This window comes from Pristis pectinata, chromosome 23 (assembly GCF_009764475.1).
Source record: "Pristis pectinata isolate sPriPec2 chromosome 23, sPriPec2.1.pri, whole genome shotgun sequence".
Classification (NCBI taxonomy): domain Eukaryota; kingdom Metazoa; phylum Chordata; class Chondrichthyes; order Rhinopristiformes; family Pristidae; genus Pristis; species Pristis pectinata.
Window position 1 is genome coordinate 33,356,921 of NC_067427.1, and position 23,782 is coordinate 33,380,702.

Here is a 23,782-nt window from a genome sequence, read left to right on the forward strand (position 1 = left end):
CCTTGGTGAAGCAGCCAGGATAATCAAAGACCCCATCCACCTCGAACATTCTCTCCTCTCCCTCTTCCATTGGGCAGAAGATACAAAAGCCTGAAAGCACATACCACCAAGCTCAAGGACAGCTTCTATCCCACTGTTATAGGACTATTGAACGGTTTCCTAGTACGATAAGGTGGACTCTTGACTTTACAATCTGCCTCATTATGACCTTGCACCTTATTGTCTGCCTGCACTGCACTTTCTCTGCAGCTGTTACACTTTATTCTGCATTCTCTTATTGTTTCCCCTTGTACTACATCAATGCACTGCGTAATGAATTGATTTGGATGAACAGTATGCAAGACAAGTACAAGTGACAATAATAAACCAATTCCAATACCACAATGAGACCCTGGGAAACAGAGCAGAGTCTACATTCCTTGTCAGAAGCCGAGATACAACAGTGGTGTTTAAGAGGCTGTTAGACAGACACATGAATATGCAGGAAATGGAGGGATATGGATCATGCACAGGCAGAAGAGATTTAGTTTAGTTTAGTGGGCTGAAGGGCCTGTTCCTGTACTATACTGTTCCATGTTCCATGTTCTAAGTCACCTCTCACTGAAGGCACCATCGATGATGAAATGTGCTTTGCCTTCAGAGTTCCAGCACAGTCAATACTCGTGTGAGGAAAGCATTGTTTGAAAATCAAGACCTCAAACCCCACATAAATCTCATGGTCCTAGCAGCTCAGTAACCCCTGCCCCACTGTACGTTTCTGAGGGATGGACTATCAGGAACAGGCACCTGGCGAAATGCTACCAGTGTCGGCTCAGGAAAGTCCTCCAGATCCATTGACAGGATAAGCAAGTCCTCATCCTGGCCAGCTTCCCCAGCAGTAATTGTTCACTGTGAGCTCTGGTGGGAAGCGGTGTCGTTCAACATCAGACCTCCTCAGCCATGGTCCTGTCCTTGACACGAGTGTCGTTGACTTCATTTCACAGCAACCTATCCAGTTCCCCATCACCAGCAGCCCAAGCTGACACAATATCAAAAGAAGGTCAACTCAGAAACAACAAGGTCAACCCCAGACATTGTACTCTGAGCTTGGTCAAGGCAAGAGGTTACCATGCACCAAGGACACAATTCAAGGACATACCCAAAACCTCCTTAAGAAAACAAAACATTCCTGGAAATTCCTAGCCTATGAACCATCAAAAACAGAGCAGATTCATAGGGGATTGTTACCTGAATACTTGGAATGTCAACACCTGACTGGTGCAGAAGCTGAGTGGAAATGGTGGAAGGAGCGCTCCATCTCTCAAACTACCCAACCACCCCATCAGGTGTCTCCTGCCCCATGTGTGACAGAGTCTGAGGTCCCACATTGGCCTCATCTGTCACCTCAGGACCTACAAAACTGGAGGGACTGCCCAAAAAGGGGAGAGGAGTACTGGCTCTCTCCCCCCGCCATCCACCTCTCCCTGCACCCAGCTCTCTGATGGTCATTCACAGGGGTGGCAAGATTTCGGATCTTGTACAATAACTACCAGTTTAGCATTCAAATTAATGAGAGGTTCGGACAGTATAGTGGTACAGACAGGAACGGTTCTTTTCAGTGGAAGGATGAGGAATCAGAGAACAAGATCTGAGATGACGAAGCAAAAGTTAAAAAAGTTGACAAAAGGAAAAACATTTTTTAATGAGACACAGTGAATGATTCGCCAGTTCCTGACTGGGTGTGCAGACAGATTCAATCACGACTTCCACAAGGGAATCTGATCAGTATTTGGAAGAAAGTAATTCCAGAGTGATGAAGCAACCTTGCGGAGAGCTGGCATTGATACAAAGGGCTGAATGGTCTCATGTGACATTACCATTCTGTGATGCTGTGATAGAGTGAGTACAGTTCTGGAGCTCGGACAAGGTGGTTCATTGTCTGCTGCTGAGGAATCCCTTCCTTCCAGCGGTTCTGTGGATCCTGAAATGACATCTGTGGCAATCACAGATGGGGCAGGAGGCGGCAAGCGGGAGGGCACCCTGCACACTCCTGCCTCTGTTTATACGGGCCTTCTGTGTGTTCCCAGTGCCTGGCCTGGAGGATCTCAGTACCACCTCGGTGTTTCTTCTCCACACTGAGCGGCATGGCCCAGGGATTCAAGGAGTCAGTGGGGATGTTGCGTTCAGCTTTGAATCTGTCTGCCTGGTAATCTCTTTTTGCAGCACAGCTCGGCACAGAGGGGCTCTTCAGGAGTCTGTGATCAACGAGGCCTGCCCAGCACGGCTCACCAAATGTAATTCAGGCCTCAGTGCTGGGGATGTCGGCCAGAGAGAAAACACTGACACTGCTTCACTTATCCTCCCGGTGAACTTGGGATGGCACAGAGAACCTTGTCCCTTCATTATGATGATGCAGGAGCCCAGCATAATGCAGCAACAGCACTGGTGGCATCCTTCCAGTGTCTTGACATGCCTCTTCGAGGTTGTCCAGGTCTCGTGAGCAAGGATCATTGCTGCTCAGTACACCTTGTGTTTACCCTTTACTTCAAGCTGTTCTGGTGCATTGAAAATGATGGTGAATGGCGTCATCAGGGTCTGCTTTCACCGAGAGATGGTTCCAAGGATGTGAGAAGTGGTCCGTGTTTTCCAGTGTCTCACCTTGAGCCATTATTGTTAGAGAGCAGTGTTGGAAGCTAGGCTGAGCTGGTCTCAGAGTCTGGAAAGGTAGTTTGAAGTTCCTAACCTCTCCAAGTCTTCTCAGGACTTGCATCAGTGGAGATTGTTTAATAGGCACTGAATAGGCATCGTGGATCTATGGTTTGCCACTGATGTTCAAAGTCAGGAACAAAGGGAAAACAATGGCACCCGCTGTGCTCTCTCCGTGCGGTTTCAACCCATTTCATGGCCAGCACCTTGCCCAGAGAAGTGATCAAAGAACATGCCTGGGAGCTGACTACTGCCTCGGTCTGTGCCAGCAGGGCAACTTTGTGTCCCTTCAACAGATTTGGGAGATTGGGTTCACCATGTTTAAGGTTGACCTGGTGTGAGGAGATGCACCTGGCGTTATAAAACTGGGGCTCATCTCCGGCCAAGAGACAGGAGTGCAGACAATGCAGAAGCATTTTAGGCAGTGACAGATCCAACATCATCTCACTTTCTCAAAGGCAAATAACACTCTCAACAAAAATGCCACAAAGAACTATTTTCTAAAACAAAAGGACCAGAAGTAGTTGCATTCCCAGATGGTCGAAGGAACAAATGAATTAGAACAAAGGAGGATTACTTAAAGTGGCCTGACAAATCCACAATATTGGTTGTGACATCTCTGCATTAATGACAAGTCTCTAGGCTGTTCGCAATATGTAAAAGGTAGAAGGCACTTATTGAAAAGGCCACCGTGCAGGCAGGATCTCATCCTCACCTGACTGCAGGTCAGAGCAAGAGTGAAGGCGCTGGGGAAATGACCACAGACCTGTGCTGGAGAGCTTGGTAGCATGTCCTCAGCACCATGCAGACCCTTCCCCACACACACTCATTGCAGACACTAGGAAGAGCAGAGCACCTGATTGGGAAATAACTTCAGCAAAGTCAATTTCCTCTTCATGGAATCACATTTTAATCTACTTCTCAAAACAATTTCGAAGATTAACTCATGAACGTTCGGAATTTAGAAACAGCATTAAGGGATTTGTGGTTTAATTCTGGCCCCCTAACTTTAAATTGATCCACTGAAGACGATAGCTTGCTATCCACATTGTATCCAAGTGTGCAGGAAGTCTCTGTGGTTTCCACAGTCATGTGGACGTATTTTTGACTACTCAGCAGCAGCAAGGCCAGCTCTACCTGGTGAATGGCTGTAGGTCCTTCAATACTGGTGAGATCAGTGCCTGTGCTTGGGAAATTATTAGTCGGTGTCTGTTGGAGAAGACACATCAGCTCAATCCACTAGTCTCTATGCTTCTAGTTGCTACTGTACCTGGTTACTGGGTGGTCAGGAAGATGAGTTAGAAACCACTTCATTATTGGAAGGTGGTGATTGTGTGGAAGTACAATCAGTGCAGTAACGATAGTAACTTGCAGTAACAAGGGTGACGCGGTAGTGTAGCAGTTAGCATAACGCTATTACAGCACCGGCGACCTGGGTTCAATTCCGGCTGCTGTCTGTAAGGAGTTTGTACGTTCTCCCCGTGTCTGCGTGGGTTTCCTCCGGGTGCTCCGGTTTCCTCCCACATTCCAAAGACGTACGGGTTAGGAAGTTGTGGGCGTGCTATGTTGGTGCTGGAAGAGTGGCGACACTTGTGGGCTGCCCCCCAGCACATTCTCAGTAACGCAAAAAGACGCATTTCACTGTGTGTTTCGATGTACATGTGACTAATAAATAAATATCTTATTTTAATATCTTATCTTCACATAGAATGCTGGCCACTTCCAACTGTATAGTCACTACTGTATCATCCACTGGCCACATTTAGTGTCAATGGTTTTGCCAAGCTTGATATCCACACCACGATGAGTAACTATGATTGAGTCCACACACATATGTGTAACTGTCCTCCATTCACTGCAATATTCTGGAGACGTTACCCGACGGTGCTGTGCCTTCTGTTTCCTCTGCTGCTTAAATAGACTGTATTTTCCACATAAATTGACTTTGCTGTGTGGTTTGCTCAGAGTCATAAGCCTGTCCCGACTTCATCTCATTCACCAGTACACTATTGTCATTAGTGTGAGTGTTGTTGACAAGCCCAGAGATCGTTACCCAGTCCCAATCACCTTCAGCTGAAAGACTCCTCGGTTAATTATCTAGCATGATTAAGAGTTGACCATATTTGGATGGTTCACACAATGGACAAACCAGGTGGAACAAGTTTCCTTCCTCGCAGGAATACACAAAATGTGCTGGAGGAACTCAGCAGGTCAGGCAGCCCGAAACGTTGACTGTTTATTTCCCTCCATGGACGCTGCCTGATCTGCTGAGTTCCGCCAGCACTTTTTGTGTATTGTTCCAGATTCCAGCATCTGCAGAATTTCTTGTTTCTCCTTCCTTGCAGGGCCTTGGTGAACAGGGGACTTATGACAAAAGATTCATGTTCCCTTTGCATTTTAGTGCTTACTGCGAATGGTCTCTGCACATGGTGCCTTCGTCTTTCAAAATTATTGTCATCAGCCCTTTATAGATAAAAACCACCTCTGACCTTCCCATCCTGAATAACTCACCCACTCTGTAGACCGTGAACACCTTGTCATTCCTCACTTCTAAGGCCGCCTCTCCCACAACTCTGCTGCGCTCACGTCCCTCCTCTTCACAACATTGTAATGGCCCAAATGACAAGAGTCTGTGGCCATGAGGGGCTCTTATGGCTCATCATCCTTCAGCAGACCTGCTTCATCAACATGGAGAAAGTACTTACAGCTATGGAGTCATAGAGTCACAGCATGAAAACGGGCCCTTTGGCCCAACTTGTCCATGCCGACCAAGGTGCCTACCTGAGCTGGTTCCCTTTGTCTGCATTTGCCCATATCCCCCTAAACCTTTCTTGTCTGTGTACCTGTCCAAATGTCTTTTAAACATCTGCTTCTACCACTTCCTCTGGCAGATTGTTCCACACACCCACCACTCTCTGTGTGAAAAAGTTGCAACAGAGGTCCCCTTTAAATCTTTCCTCAGCCTATGTCCTCCAGGGCAGGCACGGTACTGTAGCGGTTAGCATAACGCTATTACAGCGCCAGCGACCCGGGTTCAATTCCAGCTACTCTTTGTAAGGAGTTTGTACATTTTCCCCGTGTCTGCGTGGGTTTCCTCCGGGTGCTCCGGTTTCCTCCCACGTTCCAAAGACATATGGGTTAGGAAGTTGTGGGCATGCTATGTTGGTGCCGGAAGTGTGGGGTCACTTGCGGGCTGCCTCCAGAATGCTCTACACAAAAGATGCATTTCACTGTGTGTGTTTCAATGTACATGTGACTAATAAAGAAATCTTAGTTTTAGACTCCCCTACCCTTGGAAAATACTGTGACCATTCACCCTATCTATACCCCTCATGATGTTATAAACCTCTGTAAGATCACCACTCAGCCTCCTTCACTCCAGGGAAATCACTCCCAGCCTCTCCAGTCTCGCCTTGTAACTCCAACCCTCCAGTCCCTGCAACATCATTGTGAATATTTTCTGCATGCTCCTTAGTTTAGTCACATCCTTCCTATTACATGGTGACCAGAGGTCTCACCAATGTCTTGTACAGTTGTAACATGACGGTTCCAATTCCTGTATTCAATGCCTCTGCCGATGAAGGCAAGCATGTCAAACGCCTTCTTTATCATCCTGTCTAACTGTATCGCCACTTTCATGTACCTGTACTCCTGGGTCTCTCTGTTCTACAACACTCCCCAGGGTCCTGTCATTCACTCTGTTTGTCCCGCTCTGGTTAAACTTCTCAAAAGCATCAGTTCACACTTCTCGGAGTTAAACTCCATCAGTCATTCCTTTACCCACTTTCCCAGCTGATCTCGATCCTGTTGTAACCTTAGACAACCTTATTCACTGTCCACCACACCAACCGTTTCGGTTTCATCTGCAGACTGACTAATCATGTTGCCTACATTCTCATCCTAATCATTAGTACTGATGAAAAACAACAGGGGGCCCAGCACCGATCCCTGAGGCACACCACTAGTCAGAGCTGCCAATCTGGAAAACAACCCTCCACTACCACGCTCTGACTCCTGCTACTAAGCCAATTTTGTGTCTAGTTGGCTAGCTCACCCTGGATCCCATGTGATCAAACCTTCTGGACCAGCCTATCATCCAGGATCTTTCAAAGGCTTTCAAAGGTCCACGGAGACAATGTCCACTGCCCTGCCCTCATCAATCCTTTGGTCACCTCTTCAAAAAGTCACAAGACACAATTTCCCACACACAAAGCCATGCTGACTATCCCTAATCAGTCCTTGCCTTTCCAAATACAGATAGATCCTATATCTCAGAATCCCCTCCAGTAGCAGATGTTAGGCTCGCTGGCTTGTTGTTCCCTGGCTTATCCTTGCATCCCTTCTTAAACTATCTACACCATTCTCCTCTGACGTTTACACCACTGTGCCGTCACCTTCAGTATCCCTCAGGCAAAAATTCTTCAGCCACTCCACATTCACAACCACACTCTGCCCATCCCGACACTCTCCTTCTCCACCACCTTCATTACCCAGATGGTGGTGCATATATGGAATGAGCTGCCAGAGGAAGTGGCTGAGGCAGGTACATTAACAATGTTTGGAAGGCACTCAGATAGAGAGGGATATGAGCCAAATACTGGCAAATGGGACCAGCTTAGATGGGCATCTTGGTCGGCATGGACTGGTTTGACTGAAGGGCCTGTTTCCGTGCTGTGTGACTCAATGACACCTCCCTCAGCCCTTCCATTATCAGATTGCTATGTAACTGAGAACACAACACAATTCTCAGTTAAACATTGAGAAAACCTTGGCACTTACTCAACTCTTGAGCTGAGGTTGTAAAACTTGCTCCATCACAAACCTTCCCTACTTTCCCCCTTGTTGCATCATCCCTGTAACTCCACCCAAGCCCATGTGTCCAGGAAAATGTTGATCCTGCTTTTCCCACGTCCCGACTCACCATAAATCTCTACCCTTTCATCAACTGTAAACCTCCAGATGACCAATTTATATCATATCCTATGAGACCAGTGTCCATCATCCATAGTTCTCATCCTTGCCTACTGATTGGCCCCTGGTCTGCAGGGCCTTCAAGTTAAACTATTCAAAGATGTGTCGAAATTGGTTCATGGCCACATCCTCTCTCAGGGAACTGGATCTAATAACTCTTTCGAAGGGCTGGCGCGGGCACAAGGTGGAATGGCCTTTTTCTGTGCTATGTAATTCTAATTCTGTAACTTTTTGCAGCTCTTATATTTGCCCCCAGCTTCTTGTTCCCCTTTGCACGCCCCCTTCCTTTGCTTCCCTACTGTTACCACGCCCTCAGCCACCCACCTCCCATTCTGGAAACCCACCACAACCCTCTGGACCAACTGTTTGAACCTTGCCAATCCACAGCCTTCACTTACAGAGGGCAGCTGCTGTTCATGCATAAGCAGTGGTCAGTTAAGATAAATTCTTTCAACTCAGGTTAATGTTAGTGTTAATCCTGTTTTGACAGACCAGTGGCCAGTTTCAGATGAACGTTTCTTCCTCTCTTTGACACCATCTGATGCCTTTAACAAATCCAATCACTGACACAAAGGTCTAGCTTCAAAAATGAGATGCAAAGTGATGGAACATCTCATTGCAACTACGTTGTTAACTCTGTTCACAGAATCATAGAAATTTACACCACAGAGGCGTCCACCTGACCCATTGTGTTCAGAGCAAAAAGGGATATTAGGATAATCCCAATTCCCAGTTCTCAGTTTACATCTTGTTGGTTGTGGCTCTTCCAAGTACCTTCCAAATGCGGTGAAGGTTTCTACCTCCATCACTCCCTTAGGCGGTGAGCTCCAGAATCACATTAGTCACTGAGTGAATGGATTTCTCTTCAACCACCCATTAATTCTTTCACCAATGAAGTTAAATTTCCGCCCCTCATTATTTCCCTCTCTGCTGAAGTAAAGAGGTTATTTCACTCCCCCCTGTCTCGGCACCTGGTAACTTTATATGCCTCAGTCAAATTTCCTTCCGCTTCCTTTGTTCCAAAGAAAACAATCTCAACCTGGACAGTCTCTCTGCACAATTATAATTCCACAGCCTGACAACACCATCTTAAATCACCTCTGCAGCATCTCTGGCACAATCACATCCTTCCAAACAATGCCTTTGTCTCCTCTAAAACTAGTTAATCGTAGCAACATTTGATCATTGCAGGAGACAATCTGTGATTAGGCATGGGAGTCAAATCTCTTCCTTTGGATTGTCATACATTCCTTTGTAACCGTGAAATGTTTAGGGAAGTCTTACAATGTTTGAGGCTTTCTATGCATTCAAGTTCTGGTTTCTGATTTTTAGGTTAGCATTGCACAATAAATCCCCTCACTCTTAATTGCTGCAAAATTACGACGTTAGTAAGATTTCAGAAATAGGAAGTAATTTGACAGCCTTTGTTGGAAATTATATATAAGATTCAATTTTAAGTGAATCAAATTCAAAAGCTGCTTCCAGAGATGACCCTCCCTCCTTGATTCCATGTTAAAAAATTCCATAATTATGCTTTCCACACATGGTTCATTCAAGCCATTCGTATGGAGAGTCCCAGTGCAAGACCATGAGGAAAGCAGATGCCTTTTCTTTGGACTTCCCATCAGTCTGAAATGCCTTGCTCCAGTTTGTGAAGACTTGATGAAAGGCTAGTGCCTTTTCTTACCAGGACTTTTCTTCAGTAATGAGTTTCTTCTTGTCACTTGGTAACAACCTTCATATAATTTCATTTGACACACAACGCGCAATGGTCTAAAACTGGTGCTACAGGAGCCGCAGTGCTTGATTAGAAATAATGGGAAGGTATTAGGCTGCATCATTACGGAAATCTAATAATAATATACATCTAATGGCACCAGAGAGAGTAACCATTCATAGTGACTCTATAATCCCTGTGTCTCAGCAGAATCCAGCTTGGTGTTACCGCAAAATAAATGTAAATTCCACATTAACTTCAGTTACAATAGCTCAGCAAAGTCAATCAGAAAGAAGTGTTGGATTAACTCTTCGTTGGTTCATGGCTAACCATACAGCTGTTCAGCCAGAGGTGATTCACAAAGATTTTATTTTCTAACACAAAGGCTTCACGGCCACTAATGTGTGATTTATTTCACATGTATTTTGCCTGCTCCCAATCCATAATATTTTAGTAGATGTCTGAAATGTAGGCACAAGAACTATTGGCCTTATTAGATTTCCCAGTTAGAATTAAAAGTCATTGCTTAATGCTTGTTGTGGGGATGTCCAACTTCCCATTGAGGTTCTTGTTTGTCTGACATTACTTCCATTGAATTTGAATGGCCATTGGGGGACAATTCCTGCTATATCTCCACTGGAACAAGTAGTCCTGGCTGCATCCTGCTGTTAGAAATTAACAGTCCATGTATCTACCTGTTGTAAGATTTTGGCAAAGTGAATGTGACTTACTTACTGGTACAGAGGTTCCTAATAAAATGAAAAGAAAGACTTCGCAATGTAGGCTCAATATAACATGGGTGTCTGTGGATGACTTTAACATCCATTATATGCTACCCACTTTGTAAGTGAAACTAACAAACACTTCACCTTCTGGCTTGGGGTGATGTTAACATCTGGGTTATATCTGAAACTATGAGGTGCAATAAGTCAAGGTCGAACTGTTGTTCTAGAATGCTCTTCACATCCCCTTCCAGGATGTCCGAAAGAAAATTATAGCCAAAATATTTTTGAAGTATAATATCGGTAACATGGCAGCCAACTCAAGGTGCAAGCTTCGACAATATGATGGCAAGGTGAATATAACCAGATAATCTGTTCTGATGGTTGAGAGTGAGGGTTAAAAACTAACTGGGCAGCAGAGATTTCCTTGAAATAGCACCATGGGATGGTTTAAAACTTCCTGAAGGAGCAAACAGATTATCCAAGTAACATCTTATCCAAAAGGCACCATCTCTGACAATGCAAGCACTCCCTCATTACTGTATTGTAGTCAGCCTGATTGTTATGCTCCAGCCTCTGGAGTGGAGCTAGAACCTGCAACCTTCTGACTTACAGCTATACAAGAAATAAAATATGGTAAAACTTACTGCAGTAATCAGCAAGCACGACCAAGATTGACCTTAACATTTCAAAATCACTGCACAGCACCGTAATGCTCTCAGCTTATACAGGTAACACCAGTCACAAAACTTCACCTGATTCCCATTAGTTACTCCCCGTCCTTCCAGTCAGTGGAAGGTTCAGGTTTGGGTGGTGCAGGGAACCCCCTTAGATGTTCATCACCTCCTTCAGTCTTTCTTCTCACCCCCTTCAGGGTTTTCATACAGACATTTAACATAAGTTAGTGACTACATCCTGATTAATCGTCCAGTCATTTTAACTTTGGCAGTGACCAAGACTTAGCTTTTAAAATAATGCTCAGTTCATGTACGAACAAACAGCCAAAACAGAGAGGAGGTTTGAGTGCAGTAAACTCCCCAGTTTAGAGGGAGCTGAGAATTTAATTTTACAGCTGCAAGCTGCACTGTAAACAGCAGAACATCCTGTCCTGCAAACGGAATGTGCTTTTTAATACAAGCACCACACTACAACATATCAGACAGTGCACACATGAGCAAGCAAGCTTCCATCCAAATGACAACTCATCAGAGTCCCTGATGAGAAGGATGACAGCACATCTTCTGCTGCTGTTACACCTTTCTCACTGACGTGAAGGCATCATTGACAGATGGAGACTCAACCAAAGCTGAATATTCTTTTAAGCAATGGGCATTCTGTCATCAAGAGTTTCCCGTTACTTCCCTGGTTCTGAGATGATGCTAATTGGCGATTTATAAATTGCAGTTCACTCACCCTGACAACACACCCAACACAAGATTGAGCATGAAGAAAGATCCAATGACGATCAGAGGAATGAAATACAGCCAGTTCCAGGTGTTCCCCGAGGCATCATTAGCCTGTCAAATAAATAACAGAGAGAGAACTGTAGTGAAATAGGAGAACAGGCAAACACGGTTGTGTCAGCAGCTTATTTTGGCTGCAAAATTAATTGAGGCAGAAGTAAATAAGTCAAATGCAATCTTCAATAAAAATGAATATGTGCAAAGTGTTCTTGATTTGTTAACTATAACTAAACACCCTACATCATTAGATATTGTTATGATTGGACAATTTAAATGTAACAAGCCATTTATTCTTTGCAATGTCTAAGATTATTGGCACTTATTCCATAAATATTATGACTGAAGGCCTTTCATACCTTCTAAGACACAATACCTTCTACCCTAAAAGCAGTTTTGATTACTCGTGAGTTCATCACAGATAAGAGCAGGCTTTTGTTCAGAACCAAGTCTGTACCCTTAACAATGCCTCCTCTTCACTGAGGAAGGTCAAAGGGAACTTAAGAAAGAACACAGGAGCAGCCATGAATCCTTTGAACCCAATCCCCCATTAGGGTTGGGGCTATCATATCAGATCATAGCCATGCTGATTATTGGCATCAGGTTGACCCTGCCTGATCCTTGTGAGACTTGAGTCAGCTGATCTCGGCTTTACACACACACAATGACTCATCCACAGCTCTACTGGGGAGAGAATCATGAAGATTCCCTTGGAGAAGAAATTCCTCCTTATCCCAGTATTAAAAGCTCACCCTCTTATCAGGAGGAGGTCGCGGATTGGATTCATAATTGGTTCCTGGTAGGAAGCAGAGGGTGATGGTCAAAGGTTGTTTCTCGCACTGGAGGCCTGTGTGTAGTAATGTGCCACACGGGTCGGTGCTGGGATCTTTGTTGTTTTATATGAACGATTTCGATGTGAGTGCACTGGATATGGTTGTTAAGTTCATGGTTGATACTAAAATAAGTGGTATCATAGACAGTGAAGAAGATTATCAAGAATTACAGTGGGCTCGTGATCAGCTGGGTAAGTGGCCCAAGGAATGGCAAATGGGGTTCAATTTAGGTAAGTGTGAAGTGTTGCATTTTGGGAAGTCACATCAGGGGAGGACATGTACAGTGAGTGGCTGGGCCCTGGGAAGTGTTGTGGAACAGAGGGACCTGGGAATACAGGTACATGGTTCGCTGAAAGAGTGGTGAAGAAGACATTTGGCATGCGGCCCTTCATCAGTCAGGACGTTGAGTATAGGAGTTATGACATTACGGTGCAGTTGTATGAGACATTGATGGGACCGTACTTAGAACACAGAACATAGAACAATTACAGCACAATTCAGGCCCTTCGGCCCACAAAGCTGTGCCGAACATGTCCCTACCCTAGAAATTACTAGGCTTACCCATAGCCCTCTATTTTACTCAGCTCCATGTACCTATCCAAAAGTCTCTTGAAAGACCATAACGTATCAGCCTCCACCACCGTTTCCGGCAGCCCATTCCCCGCACTCACCACTCTCTGAGTAAAAAAACTTAACCCTGACATCTCCTCCCCAGCACCTTAAACCTATGTCCTCTTGTCGCCACCAATTCAGCCCTGGGGAAAAGCCTCTGACTATCTACCCTATCAATACCTCTCATCATCTTATACACCTCTATCAGGTCCCCCCTCATCCTCCATCTCTCCAAGGAGAAAAGGCTGAGTTCCCTCAACCTGCTTTCATAAGGCATGCTCTGCATCCCAGGCAGCATCCTTGTAAATCTCCTCTGCACCCTCTCTATGGCTTCCACATCTTTCCTGTAGTGAGGCGACCAGAACTGAGCACAGTACTCCAAGTGGGGTCTGACCAGGGACCTATATAGCTGCATTATATAGCTTGGATTATTGTGTAGTCTTGGTTACCTTGTTAAAGGAAAATCATCAATGAACTGGAAAGACTGCAGAGAAGATTGATGAGATTGCTGCCAGGACTTGAGGGAGAGGTTGGGCAGTCTAGGACTTTATTCTTTACAGAGTAGGAGATTGAGGGTTGTCCCTATAGAGGTATAGAAAGGGTGAACACACACAGTTTTTTTCCCAGGGAAGGGGAACTACATACTAAAGGGCATATGTTTAAGGTGGGCAATGAAAGATTCAATAAGGGCCTGAGGGACAACTTCTTCACGCTGAGGATGGTTGGTATGTGGAATCTGCCAGAGGAAGTGGTTGAGGCAGACGCGGTAACAACATTGAATAAGCACATGGACGGGAGGGGTTTGGAGGGATATGGGACAAACGCGGGCAGGTGGTACCAGCTTGGCGGACACCATGGCTGCCGTGGACGAGTGGGGCCGAAGGGCCTGTTTGCATGCTTTATTATTCTATGACTTTAAGTAGTGAATCTTCACCGCACCGGCAACAAAGGCAGGTATTTCCCTCCTTAAATAAGGAGACCAAAAACCTGTGAGATGGTGTGGCCTCACCTTACACAGACTCCCTCCTTGTATTCTCCATCGTCCTCACAATAAACCCCAATGTTCCATTTTCTTTCAAATTACTTGGTAAACCTACATGCTACTTTATGATATCTCTTAGCTGAGGACATCCAGATCTCTTCTGTACCAACATTTCATTGTCTCATAGTATTTAAATAATATTTTCTAATTCTTCCTATCAAGGGCAATTCCCTACATTCAACTCCATCCGCCACATCACGTAACCTGACTATATCCCTTTACATTCTCTTTATATCCTTCTCACAACTTATCTTCCCACTTTTTATTAGATCCACAAGCTTGGAAGCAACACACTAAGTCCTTGTATCGAAGTTGTTAATCATATTGTAAGCAGCTGAGGCATCCCACTGGTTAAAGCTTATCAACCTGAGGGTGGTCTGTTTATCCTAACTCTCTGCTTTCAGTTGGTTAACCAGCCTTCTACCTGTGGTAATACAATGCTGATAACACCATGAGCCCCTATCTCACGCAGTTAAATTCAAATGTATGACATTTACTAATTCCTTCAAGTTTACACTGTTGGTTACATCCTCCAAGAAATCTAACATAGTTACCACACACGATTTCTCTTGTATCAAACACTGGCTCATCATATTTTGATCTTGTAGGTATCCTGTAACTATTTTCTTAATACTTGTTTCCAGCATTTCCCAACGACTGATGCTGAGACGAGTGGCCTAGGCTTCCCTTGCTCCCCCCTCCACTCTTGCTGAGCAGCTGTATCACATTTGCTGTTGTCCAGTCCCTTGGGGCCTTTTCATAATCAACTTCCACCCAACCATTAACCACCCATTTACATGAATCTTAATTTTATTCCCCCCACATTCTCATCAACTCTCCCCAGATTCTGCCACTCACCTACACACTTGGTGCAATTTACAGCAGCCAATTAGCCAACCAACCCACAAGCCTTTGGGATGTGGGAGGAATCCGGAGCACCCGGAGAAAACCCACACAGTCACAGGGGGAAAATGCGCAGACAGCACTGGAGGTCAGGATTGAAACTGGGTCACTGGTGCTGTGAGGAAGCAGCTCTACCAGCTGTGTCACTGAGCCAACCCATTTTGTTATAAAATATACAATACAGAACATACTTTATATGAAGCATGCTCTGACAAAAGGCTCTATCCTCAAAGATGTTGTACGTGAACATTTCTTCATTAATGTTCACAAAACCTTGCATTAAAATGTACAAATCATGAACAATACCAATACCAAACACATCCAGTGTGGTAGCTTAACCAATTAATGTCTTTGGCAAGAAACCATCTTTTAAAATTAAAATATATTTCACTTCAACACAGAGGTCATTAGTTGAAGAACCAGCAGTTTTCAGCTGAGGAGGGCTGCAGCGAACAGATGGGACCCTTGATCACAGCCTAATAATGAGGAGATTAAAAATTCTGCTGAACTGATTCAGTTACTGGAAAAGGTCCAACGTCTGAGGAGCAAGTAAAAAGTGAGGAGCAGAATTTTCATCATGAAACTTCTCCAAAGTGTTATGATGGTCTTTTTTAATATGCAACGATTTATCCTGACATTGCGTAAATCACTCATCTATGGCTTTGCATGAAGACAGTATCCATAAAGCTTCAATGAAAGGCACAAATGCGGCAAACCTTTGACTTCATCCATCAATCCTACCCTTCAGCCTCGATTACCAGACAGCACTTCAGTATGGCTTCCCTTTCTGTCCTGGAGCTCCTAGATTCGTAGAGATATACAGCACAGAAACAGGCCCTTCGGCCCAAATCGTTCATACTGACTGAGATGCTTATCGACATCAGTCTCAGTTTGGTCCATATCCCTCTGTTCCTTTCCCATGCCCTTCAAATGCCTTTTAAATGCTGTGATTGTTCCTGCCTCGACCAATGCCTTTGGTGGCTTGTTTCATATACCCACCATCCTCTGTGTGAAAAGTTTGCTCCTCAGATCTCCTTTAAATATTTACCCTTTCACCTTAAACCTTTAGCCTTAGGCTCCCCCACCCTTGGAAAAAGAATGTGACCACCTACCATATCTGTGCCCTTCATGATTTTATAAACCTCTGTAATGTCACCCCTCAGCCTCCCACGTCCAGCAGGAATAAACCCAGATGAAAGCCTTCCAAACCGGGAAGCATCCTGGTGAATCTCCTCTGCGCTCTCTCTACTGCTGTCACATTCTTTCTGTCGGGTGGTGACCAGAACTGCGCACAATATTCCAAGTGTGGCCGAACCAATGTCTTGTGCAGATGCAACATGGTTAATCAGTAAATTGGTAACTTGGTTTATTATTGTCACGTGTACCGAGGTACAGTGAAAAGGTTTGTCTTGCATGCCATTCATACAGATCATTTCATCACATCAGTACATCGAGGTAGTACAAGGGAAACCAATAACAAAATGAAGAATAAAGTGTAACACCTATGGAGGAAGTGCAGTACAGGTAGACAATAAGGCCATAACGAGGTCGATTCTGCGGTCAAGAGTCCATCTTATCATACTATGGGACTGTTCAATAGTCTTATAACAACAGGACAGAAACTGTCCTTGAGCCTGGTAGTACATGCTTTCAGGCTTTTGTATCTTCTGCCCAATGGGAGGGGGGAGAAGAGAGAATGTCCGGGGTGGGTGGGGTCTTTGATTATGCTGGCTGCTTTACCAAGCCAGCGAGAAGTGTAGACAGAGTCCATGGAGGGGATGCTGGTTTCTGTGATATGCTGAGCTGTGTCCACAACTCTCTGCAGTTTCTTGTAGTCCCAGGCAGAGCAGTTGCCATACCAAGCTGTGATACATCCAGATAGGATGCTTTCTATGGTGCACCAATAAATATTAGTGAGGGTCAAAGGGGACATGCAAGGTTTCTTTAGCCTCCTGAGGAAGTAGAGGTGCTGGTGAGCTTTCCTGGCCGTGATGTCTATATGGTTGAGACAGAACAGGCTATTGGTGATGTTCACTCCTAGGAACTTGAAGCTTTCAACCCTCTTGACCTCAGCACTGTTGATGTAAACAGGAGCATGTACATCGCCCCCTTCCTGAACTCTATGACCAGCTCTTTTGTTTTGTTGACATTGAGGGAAAGGTTGTTGTCATGACACCATGTCACTAGGCTCTCTATCTCCTTCCTGTACTCCGACTCATCTTTATTTGAGATTTGGTCCACTACGGTGGTATCATCTGCAAACATGTAGATGGAGTTAGAGCAGAATCTGGGCACAGAGTCGTGAGTGTACAGGGAATAGAGGGCCGAGGACGCAGCCTTGTAGGGCACCAGTGTTGCCGATAATCGTGCTGGAGGTGTTGCTGCCTATTGTTACTGATTGTGATCTGTTGGTCAGCAAGTCAAGGATCCAGTTGTAAAGGGAGTTGCTGAGTCCCAGGTCTAGGAGTTTGGAGATGATGCCTCATCTCTTATACTCAATACCCCTGCCAATGAAAGCAAGCAAGCTAAATGTCTTCTTCAGCATGCTATCCACATGTGTCACAATTTTCAGGGAGCTATGAACTCGCACCCCAAGGTCCCTCTATATATATCTGTCCTGCCAGTATTAGTCAACCCAAAATGTATTACCTCACACTTGTCTGGATTAAATCCCATCTGCCACCGCTCTGCCCAACATTCTATCTGATCTATGTCCCTCTGTATCTTTCCACAACTTTCTTCGTTATCTACACCTCCACTAGTTTTTGTGTCATCAGCAAACTTATTTATTAGACCACAGACATTCTCATCCAAGTCATTTATATATACGACAAACAACAAATGCCCCAGCACTGATCCCTGTGGTCCACCACTGGTTACAGACCTGCAGTCAGAAGAACATCCCTCCACCCCTACCCGCTGCCTCCTATTGCCCAGACAGTTTTGGATCCAGTCACCGAAACACGTTGGATCCTATGTGCCTTAACTTTCTGGACCAGCCTACAGTGTGGGATCTTGTTCAAACCCTTGCTAAAGTCCATGTAAACCACATCTGCCACCTTGCCTTCATCAATTTTCTTAATAACCACCGCAAAAAAATTCAGATTTGTTAGGCAGGATTTCCCATGCACAAAGCCATGCTGAATCCCTCAAATCAGTCACTGCCTTTCCAAGTGACTATAGTTTCATGTCTTAGCCCTGCTGCCCTTCTTGAATGTGGATCAACTTCATAGAACCATACAGCACAAAACAGGCCCTCCGGCCCACCATGATCCTCCCTCCATCCTTCCTCCAGTCTCCTGGGACCTTATCCATGGCTAAATGTGATGCAAAAATCTTCGCCAGAGTAGCAGCAATATCTCCCTTTGCTTCCCATGACACCGTGGGATAGATATTTTTAGGGCAGGCCAGGTAGTGTAACAGTTAGCGTAACGCTTTACAGCGCCAGCGACCTGGGTTCAATTCCAGCCGCTGTCTGTAAGGAGTTTGTACGTTCTCCCCGTGTCCTGCGTGGGGTTTCCTCCGGGTGCTCCAGTTTCCTCCAACATTCCAAAAACATATGGGTTGGGAAGTTGTGGGCAAGTTATGTTGGCGCCGGAAGCGTGGCGACGCTTGCAGGCTGTCCCCAGAACACTCTACGCAAAAGATGCATTTCACTGTGTGTTTCAATGTACATGTGACTAATAAAGAAATCTTATCTTATTTCATCAGGCTCTGGGGATTTGTCTACCTAATGTCAGTCAATATCTCCAACACTTTCTCTTTCCTGCTACACACATTTTCAGACACATCTGTGCAATTGCATCCAGTCCCTTATCTCAGAGGGTCTGTTCCTGGCGCTTGTTGATCAACCTACAGAACTGGGATTGTCAGGTTAGAAGCGTTCATTGCAACTGAGAGGATTTAGCAAGGAAAAAATGCCCCCTTATTGGGGCAGCCACCTTTGCCTCAGTTTCTTAAATGTTGCTAAATCACACTGGGAATAAATTGGATAGCCCTGGAAAGTGAGCACCATGTGTGATTGAGCAACACTCTGAGGACACTGCGCAGGACAGACACAAAATCTGAACTTCTGTCTCATCATGCAGATTTCATCGCCCAGCTAATGCAAGCCCTCTTATTTACCACATCAGCGCATATCCACAAGGTGCACTTCTGTGAGTGGCTAGCACCATGGATCTGGCTGATGCTCAGGGAAGGGTGCTCTCATGGTGTACAGCAGAGAGTGGACGGAAGCAGGCAATGTGATATGTGTACGAGGAGTGGGACATTGTGGTCAATGAGGTCCTGAGAAGGGGACAAATGCACCAGGTTCAGAGTCAGCTGGTGGTTGGGGGAAAATTGCACTCAAGGTCAATATCGTGAGTGAAGTCCTTCGGATATAAATGCAGAGCTACTAAATGTTTAACAAATGGTCAAAGTCAGTGAAGACATCAAATCCCACATTCCATAGAGTGCACCATAAGCCTTACATTATGTTCCATGCTATACGTTCCTATCACATCCTATCATATGGGGCGGCACAGTAGTGTAGCGGTTAGCGCGACACTATTACAGCGCCAGTGATCAGGGTTCGATCCCCGTCGCTGTCTGTAAGGAGTTTATACGTTCTCCCCATGTCTGCGTGGGTTTCCTCCGGGTGCTCCGGTTTCCTCCCACATTCCAAAGATGTACGGGTAGGTTAATTTGGGTTTAAAATGGGCGGCGCGGACTCGTTGGGCCGGAAGGGCCTGTTACCACGCTGTAAATAAAATTTAAAACAAATTAAATTAAATCGCACGCCCAACAACAATCCCCGTCGTCAGAACTTCTAAATAACATTCATCTGTCCCAGTGGATCACACACATTCAGCATTACTCCAGCTCCTTCAGTTACCTCTGTACCGCTGTGTGCCCACATACTGTCAGCTATTCAGCCAAAGGAGGCATATCGTCCAGAGAAGCTGGAAGATAGTCACTGACCCTTTCTGTTCATCTCCCAGGAGAACCGGCCTCAGCTGCAGCAGCCAAAATGGAGCAACTATGGATCTACTTGGGGGAAGCCTTAAGGACGAAGTGCTGGCCATCAGCAGAGAGGGTGCCACTGACCCGTTGGCTAGCGGCAACTGAAGGGGCTGGATCACTCCCTACTTCCCTTTATCCCCACCCAATTTACAACCTTCAGGTGGTGAATGCAGGCAAGTTCTATTCACAGCCCTCCCCCCACCACCCCCGTGCCTGCCACTATTCCCACCACACCAGGCAGTGGCCATTGAGCAAAGACCATTGAGTTGAAGATGAAATGACCTATCACTTGATCTGACACTGGCTACACCAGGCAGGAGTTGTGTGTGATGTGTCGCTTACACAGAGCTCCCGGTTCCCCTAATAACTCCACCAACACCAGGAGGCAGCAGGGAGATGGTCACAGAGAGCAATACTGCAAACATCTCAGGCATAGCCCCGTAAATGCAGCAAAGGTGGCAGCCTTGCCATTACTGTGGTCCTTAATACGTCGATATTCCTGGATTGTAAGTACGAGTAGGTACTGTGTACTTGGACATATCCTTGAGTGGAAGGTCTTGTCTCAGCTTGGGTGGCACAGTGGTGCAGTGGCATCGCACTGCTCCAGGGACCTGCATTGGATCTCATCCTTGGCTGCTCTTGGTCTTTCTTGCCACCATGTGGGCTTCTCCGGATGGTCAATTTTTCACCCACACCCCGCCATTTAGTGTCGGTTAACTGGTTCGAATTGCCATTTAGAGTAGGTAAGTATCGAACGAGTTGACGAGCGTGGGAAACAGAAAACATTGCAGGGTGAGAAGACAATAAGAACAGGGAGAATCAGACTGATGGGATTGATGTGTCAGGAGCTGGCATGAACAGATGGACTGAACGACCTCCCTTTGAGCTGGAATAACTACACAAATCTGTGCATTGCTTGGAGCATCTTCTAGGTTTCATTTTTTTGAGGGCCCTCACTTAAAGATTCATTGAATTCCTATTCTACCAGTTAAGCAAAATTTTTGTAAAGAATTTACGCCAACAACTTGTAAGATATTTCAATAACCAGGTCTTTGCTATTTGCAGCGATGAACTGAAGGCTTTCTGCAAGATCAACTGATTAACTTGTTTGCTGTGTTTCATTCAACAGTGTCAAGGAGTCACGAGAGATGGCGGATGTTGGAATCTGGAGCTGGAGGAACTCAGTGCGTTGAGCAGCGTCTGTGGAGGGAAAGAAATTGTTGATGTTTCGGGCAGAGATCCTGTGTCAGGGCTCAAGGAGGTGTCAAGGAGTTACTCCTTTTCCAATATCAGGCAGGTCAAATCCTTCCAGGAGTTCTTCCAGAGTATTGTGATTCAAGGAGGTGAATATTGAAGAGATTACCAGAGGATGAATCATGGTGCAACAGAAAATACGTAGAGGTTTCAGAGTTACATACACAGGAGCTCCCTGGGTTACGGACGGCCGGACTTATGGAAATCTGACTTTAGACAAATCCTCCTATACGTTTTTAAAGCACATGTCAAGCTAGTAATAATAATAAAATGTTTCATGTTATTCATTAATGGCTGGATACAGTATATATTCCATTAGTTTAATTATGGGTAAGGTTAGGGTTATTATTCAATGAAATGAAAGAATTATAGCAAGTGTATGTGGAGCAATATTATAAGGCTACTGCAGAAAACAGACGTTTCTGACTTAGGGAGGAATCAGCAGATGGATGGCTCTCAGGGGCGGATCCCTGACATAACCCGGGGACTGCCTACATATCCAATCAATAATCAGCCAGCAAATTGTACAGGAAGCTCATGATTGTTTTCTCAAGATTTCGCAGGTCCCAAAGTCCAGTCACATAGCATTGCAGAGAATCAGCAAAGGTGCTGGATTCACCAGTCCGACAACTCATCCATTTGCACAGCCTCACTGGAAGTCAAACCTCCAGCGAGCCTTGGTTCACTCAGCAACATTAGCACATCGTTATTCTAATGCTGAGACCCAAACTGCCAGTAAACCTACCATTCTTCATGCTGCAGACCATATTAATCTAACACAGCTACCTCCTCAATAAATCATTCATAGTGAAGTGCAAGGCTTTCAGAATCCATTCTTAGTGCCCCAGTCGCTGTTCACATTAGCTCACACTTTCATCCAGCTCAATTATTAGAGCAGCAGAATAATAGAGTATGGAAACCAAGAGACTTTATTCTATGACCTGCAACCTCATTATTATCGAACTGCAGAAAGAAATATCTCTAAGAATGTCGATTTAAAATCTTATCTTGTTCATAATGGGCTCCTTTAAGCACCATTGGCCAGACGACACTGAGACCTGATTATACACAATGCCAGCTTGGAACAATCCATCCCTGTAGCAGTGTTAGGTCTGTAGCATGCTGTGAGCATGGACTTGCATGCTGATGTTTCACCCTTTACTAGTTGGACAGATGTTGTAGCTCAGGCTCAATGACACATGCTTCCTGACCACCTTACTGACTTATGGGAGCACTTAGCACCCTAAACATGGCTAATACACATCAAGTTATCAGGCTTGTATTTGAAATTTACCCACAAGTCAAAACTACTGTATTGGAACGGGAACATTTTAAAAGCGGTTTTCCATTAAAAGCTGTACTATAGCATATAATTGGTTCTAATAAGAATAAAATATTCCCAAAGGCAAATGATAGAAAAATCCAACAAATTACTTGAGTTTACTTAAAAATTTTTAAAACTTTAATGCGAGCTCTCATTGTTTCAGGCTTTGCTTTAATCGAACACCACTGTGTTACTGCTGGGGGTTCCGCCACCTGAAATGTGGAGCAGTGCCCAAAGTAGTGTTGAGAAATCATTTAACATAACCGGTAAAGACAACTCATTGTTCTTTAGTCTTGACTGATGCTTCGAATTCTCAGTATTGGCACTCTCTGGGGTGAAGCACATCTCAAGTCAAAAATGGTTCAATACTATACGACTGTTAACCACACACCATATCACATCATCAAACCATTAACTCAGCAACCTGCACCATATGAAAACGGCAGTTCTGCCTCTATTTACATGTAGATGTCAGTTAAAATACTCCTGTCCCTCAATCAAAAGGTTTTCAGCACAAGGGGAGGGATGAGCGGACCAGGGGGTCATGGAGAGAGTGATCGCTGTGGAAAGCAGAAAGGGGTGGGGAGGGGAAGATGTGGCTGGTGGTGGGATCGTGTGATCTGTCCAGATGAAGGGTCTCGGCCTGAAATGTCAACTGTCCATTTCCCTCCATAGGTGCGGCCTGACCTCTGAGTTCCTCCAACATTTTGTGTGTTGCTCTCTGAAATTGACCCAGTTGCTCCGTTGGAACTGCGCACATTTTGACAACAAACATTGTTTCAGACAATGTCTGAAAGTCAGGGGTTGCCATAAGTTTGTATTTTCTGCCAACAGCTAGACGTGTAAGTTAGAAGCTGCTGAAAATATCCCATCCGGGGATTTCAAATATATTCATCTTCCGGTTTTATGTTTTAACAATATGCTGTGTGTGAAATTCTAAAGCTTAAATGTCAATGATACTTTGTTATACAACTTCAGACATAAGTGGGTTTTAAATCATAGAACCAGCACAGAAACAGGCCCTTCAGCCCATCGTGTCCATGCTGAACATCGTCCCCATCCACATTAATCCCATTTACCAGCACTTGTCCATAATGGTGATTCAAGTGCTTGTCGGGATACTTCTTAAATGTTGCGAGAGTCTCTGCCTCTGTCATCCCCTCAATTAGTACATTCCAAGTTCCAACTGCCAACTAAAATTTTTGGAGACACAAGAGACCACAGGTGCTGGAACCCGGAGCAACAAACGGGCCGC

At 45.1% G+C, this 23,782-nt stretch overlaps 1 protein-coding gene across 1 annotated transcript in view; it reads right to left on the minus strand.

Moving 5' to 3' along the window:
- The window catches only part of cacna1ba (calcium channel, voltage-dependent, N type, alpha 1B subunit, a), a 645,315-nt gene that overhangs the window by 257,992 nt on the left and 363,541 nt on the right, over positions 1-23,782 (minus strand). The window contains 1 exon segment of the mRNA XM_052037346.1: positions 11,509-11,612. Coding sequence (XP_051893306.1) covers positions 11,509-11,612 — 104 coding nt within the window.